Genomic DNA, 19,858 nt, shown 5'->3' on the forward strand with positions numbered 1-19,858 from the left:
CTTATGATGAACCGGGCTCTTGGTCATACTAATAGCACTAGTGTTATTACAAAAAATGGAGATACAACCAACATCAATTCCAAAGTATATTAATTGTTGTTTGATCCACAACAATTGAGCACAACATGAAGCAGCAACAATATACTCAGCTTCAGCAGTAGATAAGGCCATTGAAGTTTGCTTTTTGGTAGCCCAAGACACAAGACATGAGCCAAGAAAGTGTGCAATACCTGAGGTGCTCTCTCTATCCACAAGAAACCTGCATAATCAGCATCAACATATCCCACAAAATTGAAATTACTACCTTTTGGATACCAAAGATAAAGATCAGTGGTGCTTTTAGATATCTCAAAATTCTCTTGACAGTAGTCAAGTGAGACTCCTTTGGGTTTGCCTGAAATCTTGCACAAAGGCCTACATTGAAAACAATGTTAGGTCTACTAGCAGTGAGATACAACAATGAGCCAATCATTCCCCTATACAACTTCTGATCGACAGATGAACCAGGTTCATCTATATCCAACTTTGTAGTTGTTGCAATAGGAGTGTCAATTTCTTTGGAATCTTCCATTTTAAACCTTTTAAGCAACTCTTTTACATAATTTATTAGTAGTTGCTCCAAAGATTATATCATCAATGTATATTTGAACTTTCAAGAGATTTTTACCTTTTTCTTTCAAGAACAAAGTATTGTCCATTTTACCTCTCTTGTAGTCATGCTCAAGCAAAAACTTTGATAATCCTTCATACCATGCTCTTGGCACCTGCTTGAGCCCATAAAGTTCTTTGTCAAGTTTGTACACATGATCAAGACTCTCCTTGCTTTCAAACCCTGGAGGTTGCCTGACAAACATTTCTTCCTTTAGATAACCATTGAGGAAGGCACTCTTGACATCAATCTGGTGAAGGGTGAATTCCATGTAAGCAGCAAAAGCTATAAGGAGTCTTATTGCTTCCAACCTTACAACTGAATCAAAGGTTTCATCATAGTCTATACCCTCCTCTTGGCTATATCCTTGAACCACCAATCTTGCCTTGTACCTTGTAACTGTTCCATCTTCATCAAGTTTGTTTCTGAAGACCCATTTTGTGCCAATTACTGATCTATCCAAGGGTCTTGGTACCAGATGCCAAAATTGACTCCTTTCAAATTGGTTGAGTTCATCTTGCATTGCATTTACCCAGTCTGCATCCTGCAAAGCCTCAGCAACATTTTAAGGTTCAATAAGAGATAAAAAAGCATCAAAAGCACAAATATTCTTTAATGAATATATGGTTTTGATTCCAGAGGTTGGATCAGTAATTATGTTCTCAATGGGATGAAAACTTTGATACTTTAAGGTTTCACAACCAATTGGTTTCCCCTTGATGTTCCTTCAGTGCTTTGTTGTTGTGGAACAAGTTTATGGACAGGTTCCCTTGAGGTTTGAGAATCATTTCCTACTTTTTTCTATTCCCTATGTCAGGTTGCCCTGGGTAGAAGTATCTATTCCATCACATGTTCCTTCTTCCAGTGCAGCTTCAGTCTGGGCTGTGGTTTTATTTAAGTTTCTTACCAGCCCAATTGCTTCATCATCATATTCTTGTCTCTTAGAAAGAATGTTAGTTTCATCAAAAATCACATGAACACTTTCTTCAACACACATAGTTATTTTATTATATACCTTATATGCTTTACTATGTGAAGAATATCCCAAGAATACTCCCTCATCACTTCTGGGATCAAACTTGCCTAGGGAGTCTTTACCATTGTTGTGCACAAAGCACTTGCATCCAAATGCCCTAAGATGGGATATATTTGGTTTTCTCCCTTTAAGTAACTCATAGGGAGTCTTCTCTACTAGAGGTCTTATCATGCACCTATTTATGATATATCATACAGTATTTACAGCTTCTGCCCAGAAGCTATGGGGCAGTTTACTAGAAAGAATCATAGTCCTAGCCATATCTTCAAGTATCCTATTATTTCCTTCAACTACTCCATTTTGCCGTGGAGTCTTAGGAGCAGAAAAATTATGATCTATGATATGCTCATCACAAAATTCAGCAAATTTAGCATTTTCAAATTCAGTTCCATGATCGGACCTAATTAATGCAAGTTGATTACCTAGTTGTTTCTGAGTTTTTCTAACAAAAGAAGTGAACATGTCAAATGCTTCATCTTTACATGTTAAAGACAATGTCCAAGTAAACCTAGAGTAATCATCAACAAGCACCATCACATATCTTTTACCACATATTCTTAATGTTCTCATTGGACCACAGAGATCCATATGGACCAGTTCCATCATTCTGGTGGTACTTACCACTTTCTTGCATTTAAAAGAGGATATTACTTGTTTCCCCCTTGCAAAAGACTCACAAACTTTATCTTCCTTGAATGTGATGTTAGGCAGCCCTATCACCAGGTCCTTGGAGACTAATTTGTTGAGTTGACTCAGACTTGCATGTCCAAGTCTCTTGTGCCAAAGAAGGGGATCATTGTCCAACATACTTAAGCAAGTGAGTTTATTTTCTGACAATGTGGACAGATCTACAATATATATATTGTTCACTTTTTTTCCCTGCAAAACAATCTTTTCAGTGGTAAGATTAATCACAAAGCATTTAGTAGAGGTGAATGCTACAAAGTTACCTCTACCACACATTTGTGATACACTAATTAGACTGTATTTAGGCCGTCTATCAAATAGGCATTCTCAATCGAGTGAGAGTTAGTCTTACCTACCTTACCAACCCTATTGATCTCACCTTTCTTCCCTTTTCAAAAGAAGATATTACCTCTTTTGAGGTCCTCAAGTGAAAGGAACTGGTTCTTACATCCAGTCATGTGCTTTGAGCAGCCACTATCCATGTACCATATTTGGCTGCCCCCCTTCACTTGGACCTGCAAAAGGAAATGAGGGTTTAGTCTTAGGAACCCAAACTAGGTTGGGTCCCTTTCTATAAGCAAAAGGATGAATTAAATTCTTTTTAGCCCAACATGGTACCCTATTTTTCCCTTGAACAAATTCTTTGTTCTTTTGACTTGACTTATCTTTTGCATTGCATTCACTTTTATAGTGACCTGTTTTACCATAGTGAGTACAAATCTTATTCTCAAGAAGTGTAAGGTACTTACTTTTAGGATTCCATTTAGGTGGCCGATTCCCAAATCCAAGTCCTCTTCTATTGGTACTATGATGTTCTTGTAGCCATGAAAGTGCATTGGAGGACCTGTTCCATTTACATGTTCTGTCTAGTTCATGCTTGACTTTGCCTAGATCCTCCTTCAAAATTCTAACCTACTCATCCTTCTTATACAACTCATCTTTTAGTTTTCCTACATTTTCTTCTAGAGTGAGTTGTGTGTAATCAATTGTCTTCTTACTTGTTCCTAATTTCAGTTCTAGGTTTTCAGATCTAAGTTCTAGGACATTTGATTCAAATGCATGAACCTGGTTTTTTAATGCAGCATTTTCACTCATAGTCTCACTAGTTCTTTAATGCAACATTCCTTATATAGTTCATCATTTTCATTATTTATATCCTCAGATTCATCAATGAAATCTAGAAGTAATTCAGATAGCCTATCTTTTTGACAAAAAATTAATCTTGTCTTTGAGATGAATTATACTTACCTCAGATTTCGCATCAGATTCTCCAATGGCCATAAGTGCTTGTTCATCTCTATCTTCATCATCTGAGCTCTCTCCCCAAGCAGCAACCATAGTCTTTGTTGATCCTTTGTTCTTCTTGGGATGAACATGTTCCTTCTTTCTGTTTCTTCATTCAGCTCTTTCCTTCTTCCATTCAATTTTCCATTGAGGGCAGTTTTTGATGTGGTGATCAGTCTTCCCACACTTGTAGCATCCCTCATTGGTCTGTTCTTCAGGAACCTTTGGTTTGTTGTAGCCTCCACTTCTTAAAGAACTCTTTCATTTCATTAGGTACTTCTTGAAGTCCTTTGTGATCATATCCATTTCATCATCTTCTAGATCAGAACCTTCAGTGATTCTGAGTGCCAAGCTCTTTTCCTTCTTGGGTACATCCATCTTCATGGTTTGCCTTATAAGTTCATAAGCAGTGAGATTTCCAATTAGCTCATCCAACCTAAGAGTGGCAATGTTATTTGATTCCTGAATGGCAGTTATTTTGTTCTCCCAAGTAACTGGCAGAACTCTTGTCAAAATCTTCTCAACTCTGTCTTCTTCAAAAATAATCCTTCCAAGAGACTTAAGTTTATTTGTCAGTGTGGTGAACCTTGTATACATCTCTTGGATGGTTTTCCCTTGCTTCATGGTGAACTTTTCATATTGAGAATACAGTAGTGTTCCTCTGGACCTCTTCACTTGAGGTGTTCCTTCATGAGCCACTTGCAAAGTGTCCCAAATTTTCTTAGCAGTAGTACAACTTTGAATTCTGTTGTACTCGTCTGGACTGAGTCCACAAACAAGCATTTTTTTGGCTTTAGCATTCTTCTCTCATTTTCTCAAGTTGTCAGCTGTGCAGTCGACTTTTGTTTTTGGCACCTCTTCTCCTTCGGCATTTATCTTAATGGTAGCCAATGGACTGTCTGTGACAATGTCCCATAGCTCATAGTCTTCTCTTATGATGTGGTCTCTCATTCTGTTTTTCCACCAGGAGTAGTACTGGCCATTGAAGAGTGGCGGCCTAGCAGTGGAATGCCCTTCCCAGTTTTCAGGTGTGCACTCATCTTGATCTTCTCCTAAGGTGTTAGCCTCTTCAAGGATAACCTGCTCTGATACCAATTGATGTTTTAACTTTAATACCACATAAGAGGGGTGATTTGTGTGGTGTCCAATGTTTCACGTGCATAGATTATAAAAGGACCTGGTTTTCCTATGTGTTCCAACTACTACTGTTGCGGAATAATAAGTACAGAAAATAAAGAACACATAGATTTTTAAGTGGAAAATACCTGGCTCAAAAGGTGAAAAAACCACGACCTACTTCCCAGTAGGATTTTCCCAAACTCTCCACTAAATCACTAAGCCAAAAGCTGCATTTACAAAACACTTTTGTAAACCTAAGATTAACTCCAATCCCGTTGTGGCAACCAACCTCTAACTGCTGCGAGAACTTCAAGTTAACTCTAACTTGAATACTCTGAGTACCTATTGAAATTGCCTCTAGATAAAGCGGAAAGGTACAAAATGAAAATACCTACTACAATTGAACTAGAATACAAGACAGACACTTGGAACTGGTTCTTCTATCTGGTTCATGTAGCTTCAGGTTCGCACACTTGAATCACACACGAACTGCTTGTAAAATACCTTGTTATTTTGCTCTCAATTCACTTTTAACTTATGCTTTTGTGTGTCACATGTAGAATGAGAACTTCCTGCGATTTATAGAGTTAGTAGAGTAGAAAACAACTAGAGTTCTAATGCTACTCTTCCTTGGTGGAAGAGTTCTAATTGATCTCAACTTCTAACTCCTCCCTTATCTTGGATAGTGTTCTCTTTGATTAAAGAGTCCTTCTCCTTATCAATTATGCAATCTTTTTTTATTAGGAGATATTAATTCAACCAAGTTACGCTTATCTCCTTCATGTGCATCCCACATGCTCGAATCTGCCCGTTTTTCTGCCCGTTTCTATGCACTTGAGGGATGGACCTGGTCCATGCCTGAGCTTCCTTTGTCAATCTTCAAAACTAACCTTCACTTAGGACAACAACAAGGAACTTTAGAAAGACTCCGGGTACTGCGGTAATCCACCAATGAATCTTCTGCAGCAATCGCACTCGGGAGATCCTCCACATTCTGCCTCTTAAGTTCTTTCTGTGCCCATGCTTGCATACCAGAAATAAAATTATGTAATTTGTCATCCTCCGACATGTTCTGTATATCCAGCATTAAGGAGGTGAATTCCTTACTATAGTCATGAACTGTTTCGGTTTGCCGCATACGTTTCAAGCGATCCCTAGCAAGCCAAGAAGCAATGCTAGGTAAAAACTGGTCCTTCATTTCTTTCCGGAGTTTCTCCCATGTATCGATCTTGGGTTTTCCCTCCATGCGAGTTCTCCGCCATAATTTAGCATCTCCTGTTAGGTGCATACTTGTTATGGTTACTTTCTCTCCGTTTGGAATCTTGGAAACAACAAAATATTGCTCCATATCCCACAAAACGTTCTCCAGTTCTTTTACACTACGTGCTTCACTAAACGTCTTCAGTTCTGGGATCTTAACCTTAGAAAGTTCTTCACTGCCGTGGCCAGGAGCAGCCAAAGCCCTTCGAAGAACAGTAATTTCCAGGTTAAGAGTTTCATTCTCCTTTTTCAGATCTTCAACTTGAACATTTGTGACCTCACACATTTGTTGAATAGTTCAAAGCTAATTCATTACATCCTTTAGATGATAGATCTCAGTAATTAGATCATCCAAATCCAAAGGATCGTCAGTCACACCAATCAGCGCCTCCAATGTTTGCATGTGATCACGCAAGTCCGAAGTGGATCCATTAGCCATGGTCACAAATCACGAGCAAAGCTCTGGTACCAGTTGTTACATGGCCAAATTTTGGCAAACGGCACTGCACGGCAGCAGCCTGACTCTCAAGCTACTCAGCCTTACTTTTTCGCACACAGTTTAGGACTTAGAATTGTTTTGGACTTGTAAACCGTAAGCAACACACAAAAGTACGGGTAAAACCAACCTTTTATTTATTCTAGTCGAATATACAAAGGGCTCTCAGTTGGAATGCTCACATATGCTTACTTTCCTTAAACCAATGAAATACCACACATATAAATGGGTTGCCTATGGGAGATTACAAGGGGCAATTACAAATGGGTAGTTACAACAATGTGCTTGGCATATGCCAAGCCTAAAAACAAGCATACAACACTTAGCCACGATCTGAAATCATTTCCCCATGAAATGAGCCCATCTTCAACATTTTAGCCAACTGCTACATGTGCACTACACGTGGCTAAACTTCCACAATACATGCACATCACACTTCTTCACAGTCACATGACTTGCACACTTGTTCCACAACTTTGCCCACACTTTGTCTTTAGCTTGCCTTGCCTTGTCTTTGGAACATGCCTCGCACATTAGCTTATGACAATATACTTGTCACAACTTTGTCGTCCCACTAATCCGCTCACATGCCTTAGCCAAATGCCATGCGCCTTCATTTTCCATAGTCGTCGCCCACAATCAAGGATGCATTGCCATCACTCAAGACGCCTTGTCTGGATGACCGGCCCAAGTCCATGCACTAACTTAGGCACACTCCCAGCTCTGCACATTGCTTACCAACGCCTGCATAAACCTATGCTAAGGGGCAATGTACAAGCCCTTGATATTGGTTTTGCCTGACATCCCCCACGTCTCAATATTAGGGGCTAACACCTACCATGTTAACCTTGACTTCTGCAACTGCTAGTTCTTGGTTAATCAACTTCAAAAGCTGATTATATTGCTCTAAGGTGAATTAGCATGCTGCTAATCCTTGATGGTCCATTTGCTTATGTTTCTTCAACATGACTAACATTGTTAGCTGAATATCCTATGTTACCTCCTGAGCTTTATGGTCTATCATAGGTTCTCCTTTTGTTGAATTTGTGATTGGTGGATATCCCACCAACTTGTAGCAGTTTTCTCTCCTGTGTCCTTTCGTATTACAATAATCACATTATTGTCCATTGTTTCTTTTGAACCTGTTGTTTTGTGTGGCAGCTAGAGCTGTAGGATCATTCAAGTTTATTTATTGTAGTGTTGGTGTAAGATGCGATATCATGTTGGATTGAATCCTTTGGCTGTCATCCTGCATGATCATATTGTAGTCTTGATTGAGGGTTGGTACAGGAACTGTTAGCAACACTTGACTCCTAGCTTGGACATATGTCTTGTTCAATCCCATTAGGAACTGTACAAGTCTATGTTGCTCCATATGTTCTGCATACTCTTTTCGCTTTGCACAGTCACTTAGCAAAGGTACCATGGACCAATATTCATCCCAAACACTCTTCAATGTTGAGTAATACTCCGATACTGAGGAATGTACCCTAACTTATTGTGCATTTCACGGAGCAATTGATAAATTCTAGTCAAGTTCTTCTTGTGAAATCGTTCCTTAAGATCCATGCACACAATGGTAGCATTAGTTGAATACATCATTCCATTTGCTAATTATTTTGAGACAAAATTAGTGATTCATGACAAAACGAAAGCATTACACTGTTCCCTCTGATGCTCTAAGTCGCCTTTGTAATGTTCCTTACAACATGTTCCATATATGAACCTTAATTTGTTCTTCGCCAATAATGCAACTTTCATAGAATTGCTCCATGTTGTATAGTTCTCAATTCTCATTAATTGATGTGGAATTAAAACACTACCTGGACTATCCGATGGATGCATGTAAAGAGGATGCATAGGATGAATATCTGTGAACTTCTCTCCATTGTTCTTCTCAGTTTCTCAAGATTGTGGCATTTTCACATTCAATTTCTCATCAATTCGAAATCAAAACTCAGCTCAATATAAAGGTAGGAATGAACAAAGGCCTTCGATTGTAAATATTAGTGGATTTTAGGGCAAAACAACTTCTGTCACAATGATCATGAAATTCTAGGGCTAATACGAACTAATTCCTCAACTCTCTCAAATCTTTGACACAATAGAGTTGATTCTTCAACAATTCCACAACAATTCAGCTCGGAAACGCCATGAATCTATAGCTCTGATACCATATTGAAAGGGAGCATTTGAGCTGAATTGATCGTGGAGGAAAGATGCAGACGAAGAGGGAGAAGAAAGAGAGGAATTTTCTATTCTGATATTGAAAAAATAAAAGACTCACTATATACGTGTATGTCTATCCTTATTTATACTGCCTACTCGCTCAGTACAATTAATTATTTTGACTACTCAACTAACCATACATCTAAATTTAACTGACTTTAACTGGCATGTACAACTCCCACATCCTATGTAAGAGTATTGCTACTACTGCTCTTTTCAACAATTATTTTATGCGATTTTATTATCTTTGTTATTTACTATTTTAGTACAATGTTATGGTTTATCTCGTATTATTGTGTTATTTTTTAAAAAAATACATTATATAGTTGTATCCTGCTAGGATTAAAGAAATACATTATATAGTTCACAAGTTTGGAGCATAAGTTACATATTTTGTGCTATGAAAAAAAACTCGAAACCACGAAAAAAATCAAAAAACTTGAGAAAAAATCGAGATTGAAAAATCTAACTTTGTTGGTTTGATTTGGTTTAAAGATTTAAAAATCCGACACCTTTGGTTTGATTTGGTAATTAAAAAATTCAAACCAAACCGACTTGTGTATACCCTTAACCGGAGGTCTTGAGTTCGACCCCTGGGTATGGATCCAACTTTGTCATGGAGCGCTTCACTCCACCATAGTTGGACTTCCCCGCGCAAATTCGGATTTACTAATCAATACATTACAATCTCTGCATTTCACAATTGTTGTGATTATGATTTTTTTGAGCGCTTCACTCCACCATTGTTGGACTTCCCCGCGCAAATTCGGATTTACTAATCAATACATTACAATCTCTGCATTTCACAAGATAGCTAGCAATAACACCGGCATACACACTATACTCACCAGACTCAACTTGTGAAATTACAGTGTATATGCTGTTGTAGTTGTATTTTAACATGTCCTTGCAGGTAATCTACCGTATTTTCATGTCACTTATAACACTTTATATGTGATACCCTAGGTGAATCCCATCGACAAAACACGAGAGAGATGGTGAGTATATAAGTAAACAAGCCTTAGACCGTAGAACCTCGTTTTAAAGTCGTGCGGGCCTAGGCCTAAAGCAAAAAATATAACTAGTGGGTTAGGCTGTTACATATGGTATCATAGGCACTCCGCGTGCAACCTTGAATGGTGGTGGGAAAAATAAGAGGAAGGGGATGGAGAGTGTATGTGACACCCTAGGCGAATCCCGCATCGACAACATACGGGAGAGATGTTGGGTATATAAGTAACCAATACTTAGACCCTAGACTCTAGTAATGCATTTTAAAGCCGTGCGGACCTAGGCCCAAAGCAAACAATATTAGTAGTGGACTAGGTTGTTACATATAGTTACTTAAAAAAAAGATATTGAGGTGTTACAACATATTATACTAATATAATCAATAACTGTTTCGATATGTATCTCGTTAAAATTAGTAATTATATTTAAAGAAAAAAATTAAAAATTCACTTTGAAAATATTGGGCTATTACAGTATATTTAACAGTCATATATAACTATTTTTTTAAGTAACCGATAATGTATATATTCGTGAAAAGCAGTTAAACTTGGCTGCAACTTTATTCATTGGGGATAGAGAAGACAGAGAGAGCAGAGATCAGGTTGAGGCCCGAGGGCCTGGCGGCTAAGCAATCAGTTTACACCACCAGTAAACACATCCCAGATAATTGCGAAAAACATAATACATATAAAAACTTAGATGTTGAATCAACACTTTGTGATTTAGTACTATAAGATAGCACATAGCGATTCAAAGTCATATGTGTAAGAAAAAAACAATAATGGAGGCAATTTTATAATAAGAGGTCAAATAACAACAGTACAAGCAGACAGACAATGGCAAGTTGTAATGTTACATCGTATTCAGCCATATTTAGCCGACGCTAAAGACAAACTTGTCTTCGATTATCTCTCCCTCATCCTTCTTCTTTTTCTTCTTCTTTTCCTTCTTTTTATTATTTTAATCTTCTTATCTATAAGGTATCATTTTAGAACAAGTTGCTCAGGTTTGTCACCTTCTCTCTATATATATAAGCAAAAGCAATAGCCGCAAAATGTATTCTTAGTAAAGTTTCCTATCAAGACAAACTTGCAACATAGTTTTGAACATAAAAATGGATTCTTATTCATATGCAGCTATTTCTTCTTCTTCTTCTTCCTCTAATTCTATTCCATATCAACAAGAAGTAAAGAAAAACAAAGCATTACCTTCATACCATTCCTCACTTCATGGAGTTCGTAGGCTCCCATTAAAACCAATGACAAAACAACCAATTGCACCGTTGCCACCAACACCTCCAAAAATCTACCGAGTGGAACCTGTTAATTTCAAGGAAGTTGTTCAAATGCTCACTGTTGCACCTGAGTTTCAATCTGTTTTCAATAATTCGAGCTCTGATTCCGACTCTAGTTCTAATAATTCCAATTCATGGCGTTTGAAGGATGTGGCTCCTCCTCCACTTGATCTCTCACCAGTTTCATTACCAAGAAACAGCATTGCTGCAGAATGGCGAGAGTTCCTTCGTCCTTCTTCCTCCTCAAACAACCGAGCTGAATCAATTAGTGCGGCCTACAATGAGTCAACAATTGAAGCACAAGAAAGATCACATGAAACGCCTCAAAATCCATCAGATAATATTTTTGGATCATGCAGTCCGCTGGCTAATTTCCCTCTATCGCCTGCTTCTTTTGCATGGTGCTCTTCTATTCTTCTGAGCCCTGGCACGCTTGCTTCACCAAGCACCGTTCTCTAGCTTCTTTGTCATTGCCTCAAGTTATTTTAGAGTTGTAACTTGTTATTTCTTACTTTTGGGCGTGCGGATCAAGAATTTGAATTGGAACTAAAACAGATCACAATTCAAATACTTGAATTTGCTTTCTTTTCTTTTTTTGTTCTTCGTTAATTTTCACATTTGCTTGTAATTCCAAAATATCATTTGTATTATATTTCCAAATTTTCATTGCAAATGCATGCTTTGTAACTTGTGTCTCTTTGTGGCTGTCGAAGCACGCTGTAATTCTACTCATTATTGCCTTTCTAAAATGGTCAATCTAATAACATAACTCTTATAATTAGAGTTTTATTATGTTACACTATTTGGATGGTTGTTATTTATCGTTTCATAAGGTATCGTATTATATTGTACTGTATTGTATCGTATTGTTTGTCGTTGTTTCATGATATATATCACTCACCATCAATATGAATAATAAACTTGCAATGTTATAAAAAATAAATTATGATACAGGGTAAAATTATAATATAAAAAGGTAGGATAAATGATAAAATAAAATTATTTAATAATAATGAAGAGTGAGATGAGAGAAAGAGACAAGGTAACAACGCGACCACACCAAATCGGTCGTTACATAAAATGACACATTTAGTTGTTACGTAACGACAGATTTAACGATACGATACAATAAAATTTAAGTAACAATCAAAACAAATATCGTATTTCAAGTAACAATACGATACAATACAATATCTAACAACTTTCCAAACAAGCTGTAACTCGGTTTACAGTTCCAATATAGTAAAATCGATTTCCTGTTATCCATGACTATTCCTTTGAAGAACGCAAATTAGAGATAGTGACGCGTTTGCTCCTGAGTTCTACCAAATAACACATACCTAAATAAACAAAGGTGGCTTAAAACCAAAACTTAATGACAGACCTTAAATTTATTTGATAACTAGTCACTTAGTACTTCATATGAAAAGTTAATATTATTGCCTATTCAAAGTTAGTGAAAATTTGGTCGGAAACTTTTGATCTGGCGAGTTATAAAATAAAGATTCAAGTAAGCAAAAATTTAAGAGTCATAATTCTTAATTTCGTATGCAATTGTCGTTTATAGCTATAGTACTCTTGGATGAAACTAACAGCGCGCTCTCATGGATGAAAAGTAAACAGATGAAAAATTATACGACAAATCGAATACTACACAAGGCCGAATTTGGACATTTTTCCTTTATGTTAAACAAAATTTAAAGAGTAAACAAATAATTCATACAATGGATATATAGAATCCTCTTTTCTTTATCATAACTTTCTAGTTCTAGCATTATGAATAGAGAAAATTTTGACAGGAATTTTTCTGCCTTTAATGAGCCATACGTGACTTATTCGATCAATCGGGATAATAAAATTTTAAATATCGAAGGATTATACAAGAGAGAGCGTACTAGAATTCCGTGTGTATAGAGGACAATGTTACCTAATGTTATATGAGAATTTGTACAATTTTTCCAAAAAGTTTCAAAGAGTTACTAGGATTTTTGCAAAACGTAGTAAGTTCCTTTGAAAGTTAAAATTCTTGTGGGCGGTGCAAAACGCCAAGGAACATAGTCTAAAACTGACTTGAATACATCCTATATGTAATGTCATGTAATTAACAAGAGCTCGAATAATTCATTTGACTGCTACACTAGTGCATGAGTTAAACTCACTATAACTTTACTAATTGTATCAAAGTTATAAAATTAATTTTTATCCCGTTAAAGTCACTGAACTTTATACGTTGTATATCAGTAACTTACCTATGTGTTAATAACAATTAACAGAACGTTAACTATGTAAAACTATTAGGGATAATATGGTTTGGTCATGGAGAAGAGTGAATTTTTAAAATAAAAAATTGCACATCAGTTCACGTGTGCCCATGATTTGTTTCTAATAAACTCAAGATTAGCTTGAAAATAGCTCCAATTACGTAATAAGACGACAAGACCAGCCGCCTAGATATTTGATTAGTCTTTTAATTTACCTCACTCCGTTAGCAATTTTTTAAGCAAAAGACCAAAACGATTAAACAACAAAGAATGTAATAAGAGAAGTAGATAAACTTCTAAATTTATTACATGGGTGCTGACATATTTTCACATAAAATAATGTTTAACAAGATCTTAAAAAGATTTGAGGATTTCAGCTTATTACAAAAAGTCACTAATTGCTCTTTGTTTGAATAACTGTAATCAAAGTTTGAATATTGGAATACTTGGTCCTATTACTACATTCAAGATTCAGAAATTATACAAGCATACACTTGAAGAAATTAACTGCTTCTACAACTAGAAACTTCTAACAACTATCTGGGACGTCACAACATTGAATGCATGCGTTGAAGATAAATACCGAGTTAGCATTGCCGTTGCGAGTTCGTCCGAACCCATTAGTTTTGGTCCAAATCATATATTTGTTGTAAGAAATCCATTGAATATATACAACTTTTTAATTTAGAATTCAATAAAAAAAATTAAAATTTAGTAGTTTAAAAGGACTGAAATTTAAAACTCATAAACTCTAAATCCTGACTCCAGCTCGCTATTGGATTGCAAAAGCGATGTGAAGTGATTGGAGATATGTTTAGCCGTCGGGTAGCCATATAGTAATATTTCGAGAACGCATTTAATCCGCAATACCAACTGTCTCAAGAAAAATGATAAAATGTACAGTCTACTAGGGTGCATATCATTGAGACCGAATTTTTTGACTTGTAATTGGCCTCAAATATATATTGCATGCAGGGGGCAAATTCACCAATTTTGCTTTCAAGCCCTTCTCTCACGAGCCCACTCCCTTTTACTAGCTCTTCGCTCTCTTGATAAAGGATAACTCATTATAAATCAAGTGAAAAGGAAAATTCTTCATAATCCACAAGGAACAACTTTCTTCCAACAATAAGACAAAGATCAACAACAATAACGATAACAACAAACTCAATTTAATTCTATAGCAGGATTTGATGAGGGTAGTGTGTAGACCTTGTCCCTATAGACCGTCGCGGCTCAAAAATGCATAATCACAGCAGTGTTGAAAATACCCAAAAACAATAAGAGGGATAAAAGACAGTACAATCATTATAGTATATGCCAAAATATCGTAATCAGTAGAAGAATTGTTTGCTTCGAGAATTATAATAATAATGCAATTATGTGTGGGATGCCCACACGAACAATAAGCCAACATTCTTCTTTAGTCTTTATCATGGTAACTCATTGGGTTTGATCTAGTCAATATGTTGAATTGTTATATTGGCTGTTTCCAATTTTGAACCATATGGTGTAATACACATACCTAGCAATTATCCAAAAATGTTCATTTTAATGAACTGTTTGACGGTATTCATTTTAACCTATCAAATTCAAATTATACATAGTTAATAACGTCAACAAACTGAAACGTCCGTATTGTCACGGGGTGATTTAGGTCAGTCTGAAATCTTCCCGAGGTTTTCCACTGTGCGGCAGTCAAGCCCAGCCTTGACCTCAGCCTTCCAACACTTATAATAATTTTAGGGACGTTCAAGACTTAGAAAAATTTAGGCAACAAGTAAAGTAAAGACACACACGAAATTGCTTCCCAACTCGTATTAATATGTGAATACAAGAACACAATAAAGCCAACCCTATGGCCAAGAACAAAGAATATCCTAGTTCCTTGTCCCAAAATGATTTTTCATCCTTAGGAATACACTTAGACATTTTTGGCTAACAATTTTGCCACAAGACTAAGTTCTGCCCATTTGAGCAGCCTTATGCATATTTCTATAGTGCAGGCTGCCCAATTACACTTGACAGCATCTAAGACAATCAGTCGACAAGTCTGAACTGATAGGCAAACATGATAGACATGCTACAAAAACGTGCATCCACTTAGCACCCATGATCAGTCATGCTTGGATGTGGTTGTAACCGCTCAACTGCAGTGTCATGTGTCCAACATACTTTTTGTAACCGCTGCTTGTGCCTGTTTTTGGCCAGCTGTTGTGTACCCAAGGATGGCATTGCGCCCCGCCTTGCCCTTTGACACTGCTCCACCCCAATATCATTGCCACAACTTGTCGCCCATGACTTAGCCGCACACGTCAGCTGCCATAATTGCTTGCTCTTGTCAAGTCTCCCCGGACTTGATCAAATCTGCTCACGCCCATGTCATTGCTTGTCTTGCCTTGCCTTGTCATGTCGTGGCCCCTGCTTTGACATGGCTTTGCATTTTCATTGTCATGTCAACCCGCACGTCCATGTGAAACGCGCCTTGCCTCCATCAAGGTGCATTTGTCAACCCTTAGTACATCATGTCGAGCTGCCAATCATGATGTTGCTCCATTTTTCAGGTTTTGTGCCAAGGCCATCATGGAAATCCTTGTCACAATCTACCCTTAAGCAAATATTAGTGGATATTTCCCCGGCTCGAACCCGTAACCTATAGGCTGCGCAGAAACAACTTTACCTTGAACTGCTAGTACTTCTTGTGCTATTTTCACTTATCCCAAATCCTGTTGTTTCGATTATTATGTTCTGCATTTTTTTAGTTTCACCTCAACGCAGTTCCTTGATATACAGAACGAGGATCAGTAGATTCTTTATTTAGAGCAATGTAAAAAAAGAGATCAAGTTCGTGAGGGAAAAAAAAAACAGTAAAGTGCTAATTAACATTTTAATATAACATCCACTACTAATTTGTATAATTCTCTTAAACTATATTTTCAACAAACATAAGATAATAGAAACCTCTACCATATTTTTATTTGGATTTAAATATACGCGTAGACAATAATGTACAGAATCTTTACACAATACCGAGATATTTTACACTGGGAAGTAAATAATAACTAGATTATTTCGTGGAGTTATTTTTTTATATGTTTGGTTTATTGGATTTAAAAGGGGATATACGGAATATAAAATAAAACTTATGTCTAGTTTTACAACATAAATTTGGATAAACTTTTATTTAGATTTTAATATTGACCTTCTCGAAGGACTTTGGGAGAAGAGTTCTGGAGAAAGTTATTAATGTCATTTGATTATTTTATTCCGGACTTGTATAACACATTGAATCTGAAAATAGATATAATACCAAAACTGTGAATTTAACTAATTCTGAGATTCCTTATGCCTAACATAAAATCCAACCAAACAAGATAAAATTATCTCACACTTTATTCTGAGATTATTTTACTGAATTTATCCCATGAACCAAACGACCCCTAAGTATATTTTAACCTATTCGATTTTGATCGACTAAGCTTTGTTGAGGATGATGAAGCATTAAACACTTTTATCGACTTTTAATCACTATTTTGGAATGATCAATCCGAAAACTGGCTATGCCGTGCTATTTTTACTCCAATATGGGTATAGGACATCGGGCGGGAAACCAAAAAAAAATTCTATCGTCTGCTTATTTTCTAGGCTATTAATTCCTCTTATTATGAACATTTACCATATTTTCATTTTAGATCTTAGCATTAACAACTTTATTCGTAAGAGAGGAGAGAGGAGAGAGGAGAGAGGGCTGGCGGCTAAGCAGTCAGCACTACCATTAAAAACCTCCCAGATAATTGCGAAAAAAATATTACGTACACATAAAATTTAATATTGTCTTTTATTTGTTAATTCAGAAGTTGAATTAACACTCTTGACTTAGTACAGATAGAACAGATCGATTCATAGGGGCTATAAATATATAAAAAAGAAAACAATAATGGAGGCAATTTTATAATAGAGGTCAAATAAGAGCACTACTAATTAAACAGACAGACATGGCAAGTTGTAATGTTACATCGTATTCAGCAAGGGGCGGAGATAGAATACCGGCTGCGGGTTCGGCCGAACCCAATAGATTTGATTCGAACTCTATATTTGTCTTAAAAAAATTCATTAAACATATATAAATTATTAATTTAGAACTCAATAACTTAAAACGATAAGAATATGAAACTCATAAGCTTGAAATACTAGTTTCGCTTATGTATTCTGCCCATAGCCGAACTCTAAAGAAAAAATGCTTAGGTTTGTCAAATTCAATATATATATATATATATAAAAGCAAAAGCAAAAGCAAAAGCCTCAAAATATATTCATAGTAAGTTATATTCCCTGCTAATACAAACTTACAAAAAAGTTTGAAACATAGAAAATTAAAATGGATTCTTATTCATATGCAGCTATTTCTTCTTCCTCTAGTTCTATTCCATATCCACAAGAAGTAAAGAAAAGCAAACCATTACCTTCATATCATTCGTCATTTCATGGAGTTCGTAGGCTCCCATTAAAACCAATGACTAAACAACCAATTGCCCCATTGCCACCAACACGTCCTAAAATCTACAGAGTGGAACCTGTTAATTTCAAGGAAGTCGTCCAAATGTTGACTGCAGCACCTGAGTTTCAATCCAGCTCCGATTCTAGCTCTGGTTCTGGTTCTGGTTCTGGTTTCGGTTCTAGTTCTAGTTCTAGTTCCAGCTCGAGGCGTTTACAAGATGTGGCTCCTCCTCCACTTGATCTCTCACCAGTTTCACTACCAAGAAACAACAATATTGCTGCAGAATGGCGACAGTTCCTTCGTCCTTCTACCTCCTCAAACAACCGAGTTGAATCAATTAGTGCGGCCTACAATGACTCAACAATTGAAGCACAAGAAAGATCACATGGAACGCCTCAAAATCCATCAGAAAATTATTTTGGATCATGCAGTCCGCTAGCTAATTTCCCTTTATCGCCTGCTTCTTTTGCATGGTGTTGTTCTCTTCTTCTCAGCCCTAGCACTCTTACTTCACCACGCCCCGTTCTTTAGCTCCTTTACCATTGCCCCTTCTATTTATTTGAGACTTTGTTACTTTCTATTGCTTGTTGTTTGTTACTGCTACTATTTTACTTTGTGGGTGGATCAAGAATTTGAATTGGAACGTCTAAAAAGAGATATCACAATTCAAATACTTGAAGCTGCTTTTTTTTCCTCGCTCTTTCACTTTTATTTGCAATTCCAAAACATCAGATGTATTGTATTTCCAAATTAATTTTCCTTCCAACGATATGTTTTTTTTTTTTTTTTTAATTTGTGTTATCTTTGTGACTTCCCAAACGTGCTGTTGAGGCGTTTGCTTTTGAGTACTGCATATAAAACATAAACCTAAATTAGAGTCAGTTATTTTGAAATTGTAAATGAATGTATCTCACTCGCTAGCTATGAAAAGAATAACTACAAATGCCTAAGTTAAAATTTGAAAATTGATTAAGGGAATAGGTTTTACAAGAATAAAGGAATAAATAGAATTAAAAGAGTACGTAAAGCTTTATGATCAAAGCTAATATATATGACAAAGTTTCATCTTCTTTCACCAAGTTAATATCTTCTAGTTCTTTTTATTTGATGGAAACTAATTATTATAGCCATGTACAAGTTGAAGATAGCTCTAAAAGGACTTGGAGAATGGAAATTACATATGTAGCAATGAGTAAAGAAAAGAGACCTTGAATTATATGAGAATTTGTACACATTTTCCATAATATTTCAAAAGATCACAACGATTTGCAAAACGTAGTAAACGATAACTGCGTTTACAAGTATTATGTCTAAACATTCTAAAACATCGTCTCACGTGAGGTTAGCTAGAAATGGATGTTTGGAGACCATTATAGAACAACTACTTTAACTGCTAATAACCAGGTTCCAAATTTAACGTATTGTATATATTTAATTAATTTCTGAACGCAAATATAATGTTTGCACGAAAGTCGCATTTGTCGATTGCAATATCTAAGTCGCATTTTTAATTAGCGATTTAATCCGCAATTGCAACTTATATATGGCAATTGTCATTTGCGACTTATAAAGCGCCATTAATCAGACTTCTACCTCGCCTCTCCATATATGGGACATCCATGGGTACGTCCAATGTTCTATGAAACCCTCCACTCCTACTCCCTATCCCCTCACCCGCCCAATACACCCCTACTCTCGCCATCGTAACCCCGGCCCCTAGACTACGACCCACTGTCCTCCCCGGCCTTACCCATTTTGTCTCCCATATTGTTTGTCTAAATTATTTATTTTTCAAAAAATATTTTCTTCTATATAACCAAACACCATAAAATAAATAAGAAAATCACTTGTTTTCCAGAAAAATATTTTCCAACCAAACACATCCATAGTCTAATAATTGACTTGAATACATCCTACGTGATGTCCTATATGTATATTCTGAGAAATCATTAATTTGACTGCAAAACCATGGTTTGAGCAGGTCCTAAGGTTGGAAGATAATATTTTAATTCACCATGTGAAGGTACTAGGAAT

General features: G+C 36.4%; 2 protein-coding genes across 2 annotated transcripts; both read left to right on the forward strand.

Annotated features, from left to right (window-relative positions):
- The first annotated feature begins 10,885 nt into the window (after window positions 1-10,885).
- LOC107776331 (uncharacterized) lies at window positions 10,886-11,524 on the forward strand. The gene has a single exon (XM_016596216.2). The coding sequence runs from the start codon at window positions 10,886-10,888 to the stop codon at window positions 11,522-11,524; it is 639 nt and encodes a 212-aa protein (XP_016451702.2).
- A 6,180-nt stretch (window positions 11,525-17,704) lies between these two features.
- Window positions 17,705-18,355, forward strand: LOC107776330 (uncharacterized). The gene has a single exon (XM_016596215.1). The coding sequence runs from the start codon at window positions 17,705-17,707 to the stop codon at window positions 18,353-18,355; it is 651 nt and encodes a 216-aa protein (XP_016451701.1).
- Window positions 18,356-19,858: the final 1,503 nt, after the last annotated feature.

The sequence above is a fragment of the Nicotiana tabacum genome, chromosome 2 (genome assembly GCF_000715075.1).
Source record: "Nicotiana tabacum cultivar K326 chromosome 2, ASM71507v2, whole genome shotgun sequence".
In the NCBI taxonomy this organism is placed as follows: domain Eukaryota; kingdom Viridiplantae; phylum Streptophyta; class Magnoliopsida; order Solanales; family Solanaceae; genus Nicotiana; species Nicotiana tabacum.

Bases quoted from the DNA above. Each gene is read 5' to 3' on its own strand.
- LOC107776331 (XM_016596216.2), top strand. From the start codon at position 10,886: ATGGATTCTTATTCATATGCAGCTATTTCTTCTTCTTCTTCTTCCTCT.
- LOC107776330 (XM_016596215.1), top strand. From the start codon at position 17,705: ATGGATTCTTATTCATATGCAGCTATTTCTTCTTCCTCTAGTTCTATT.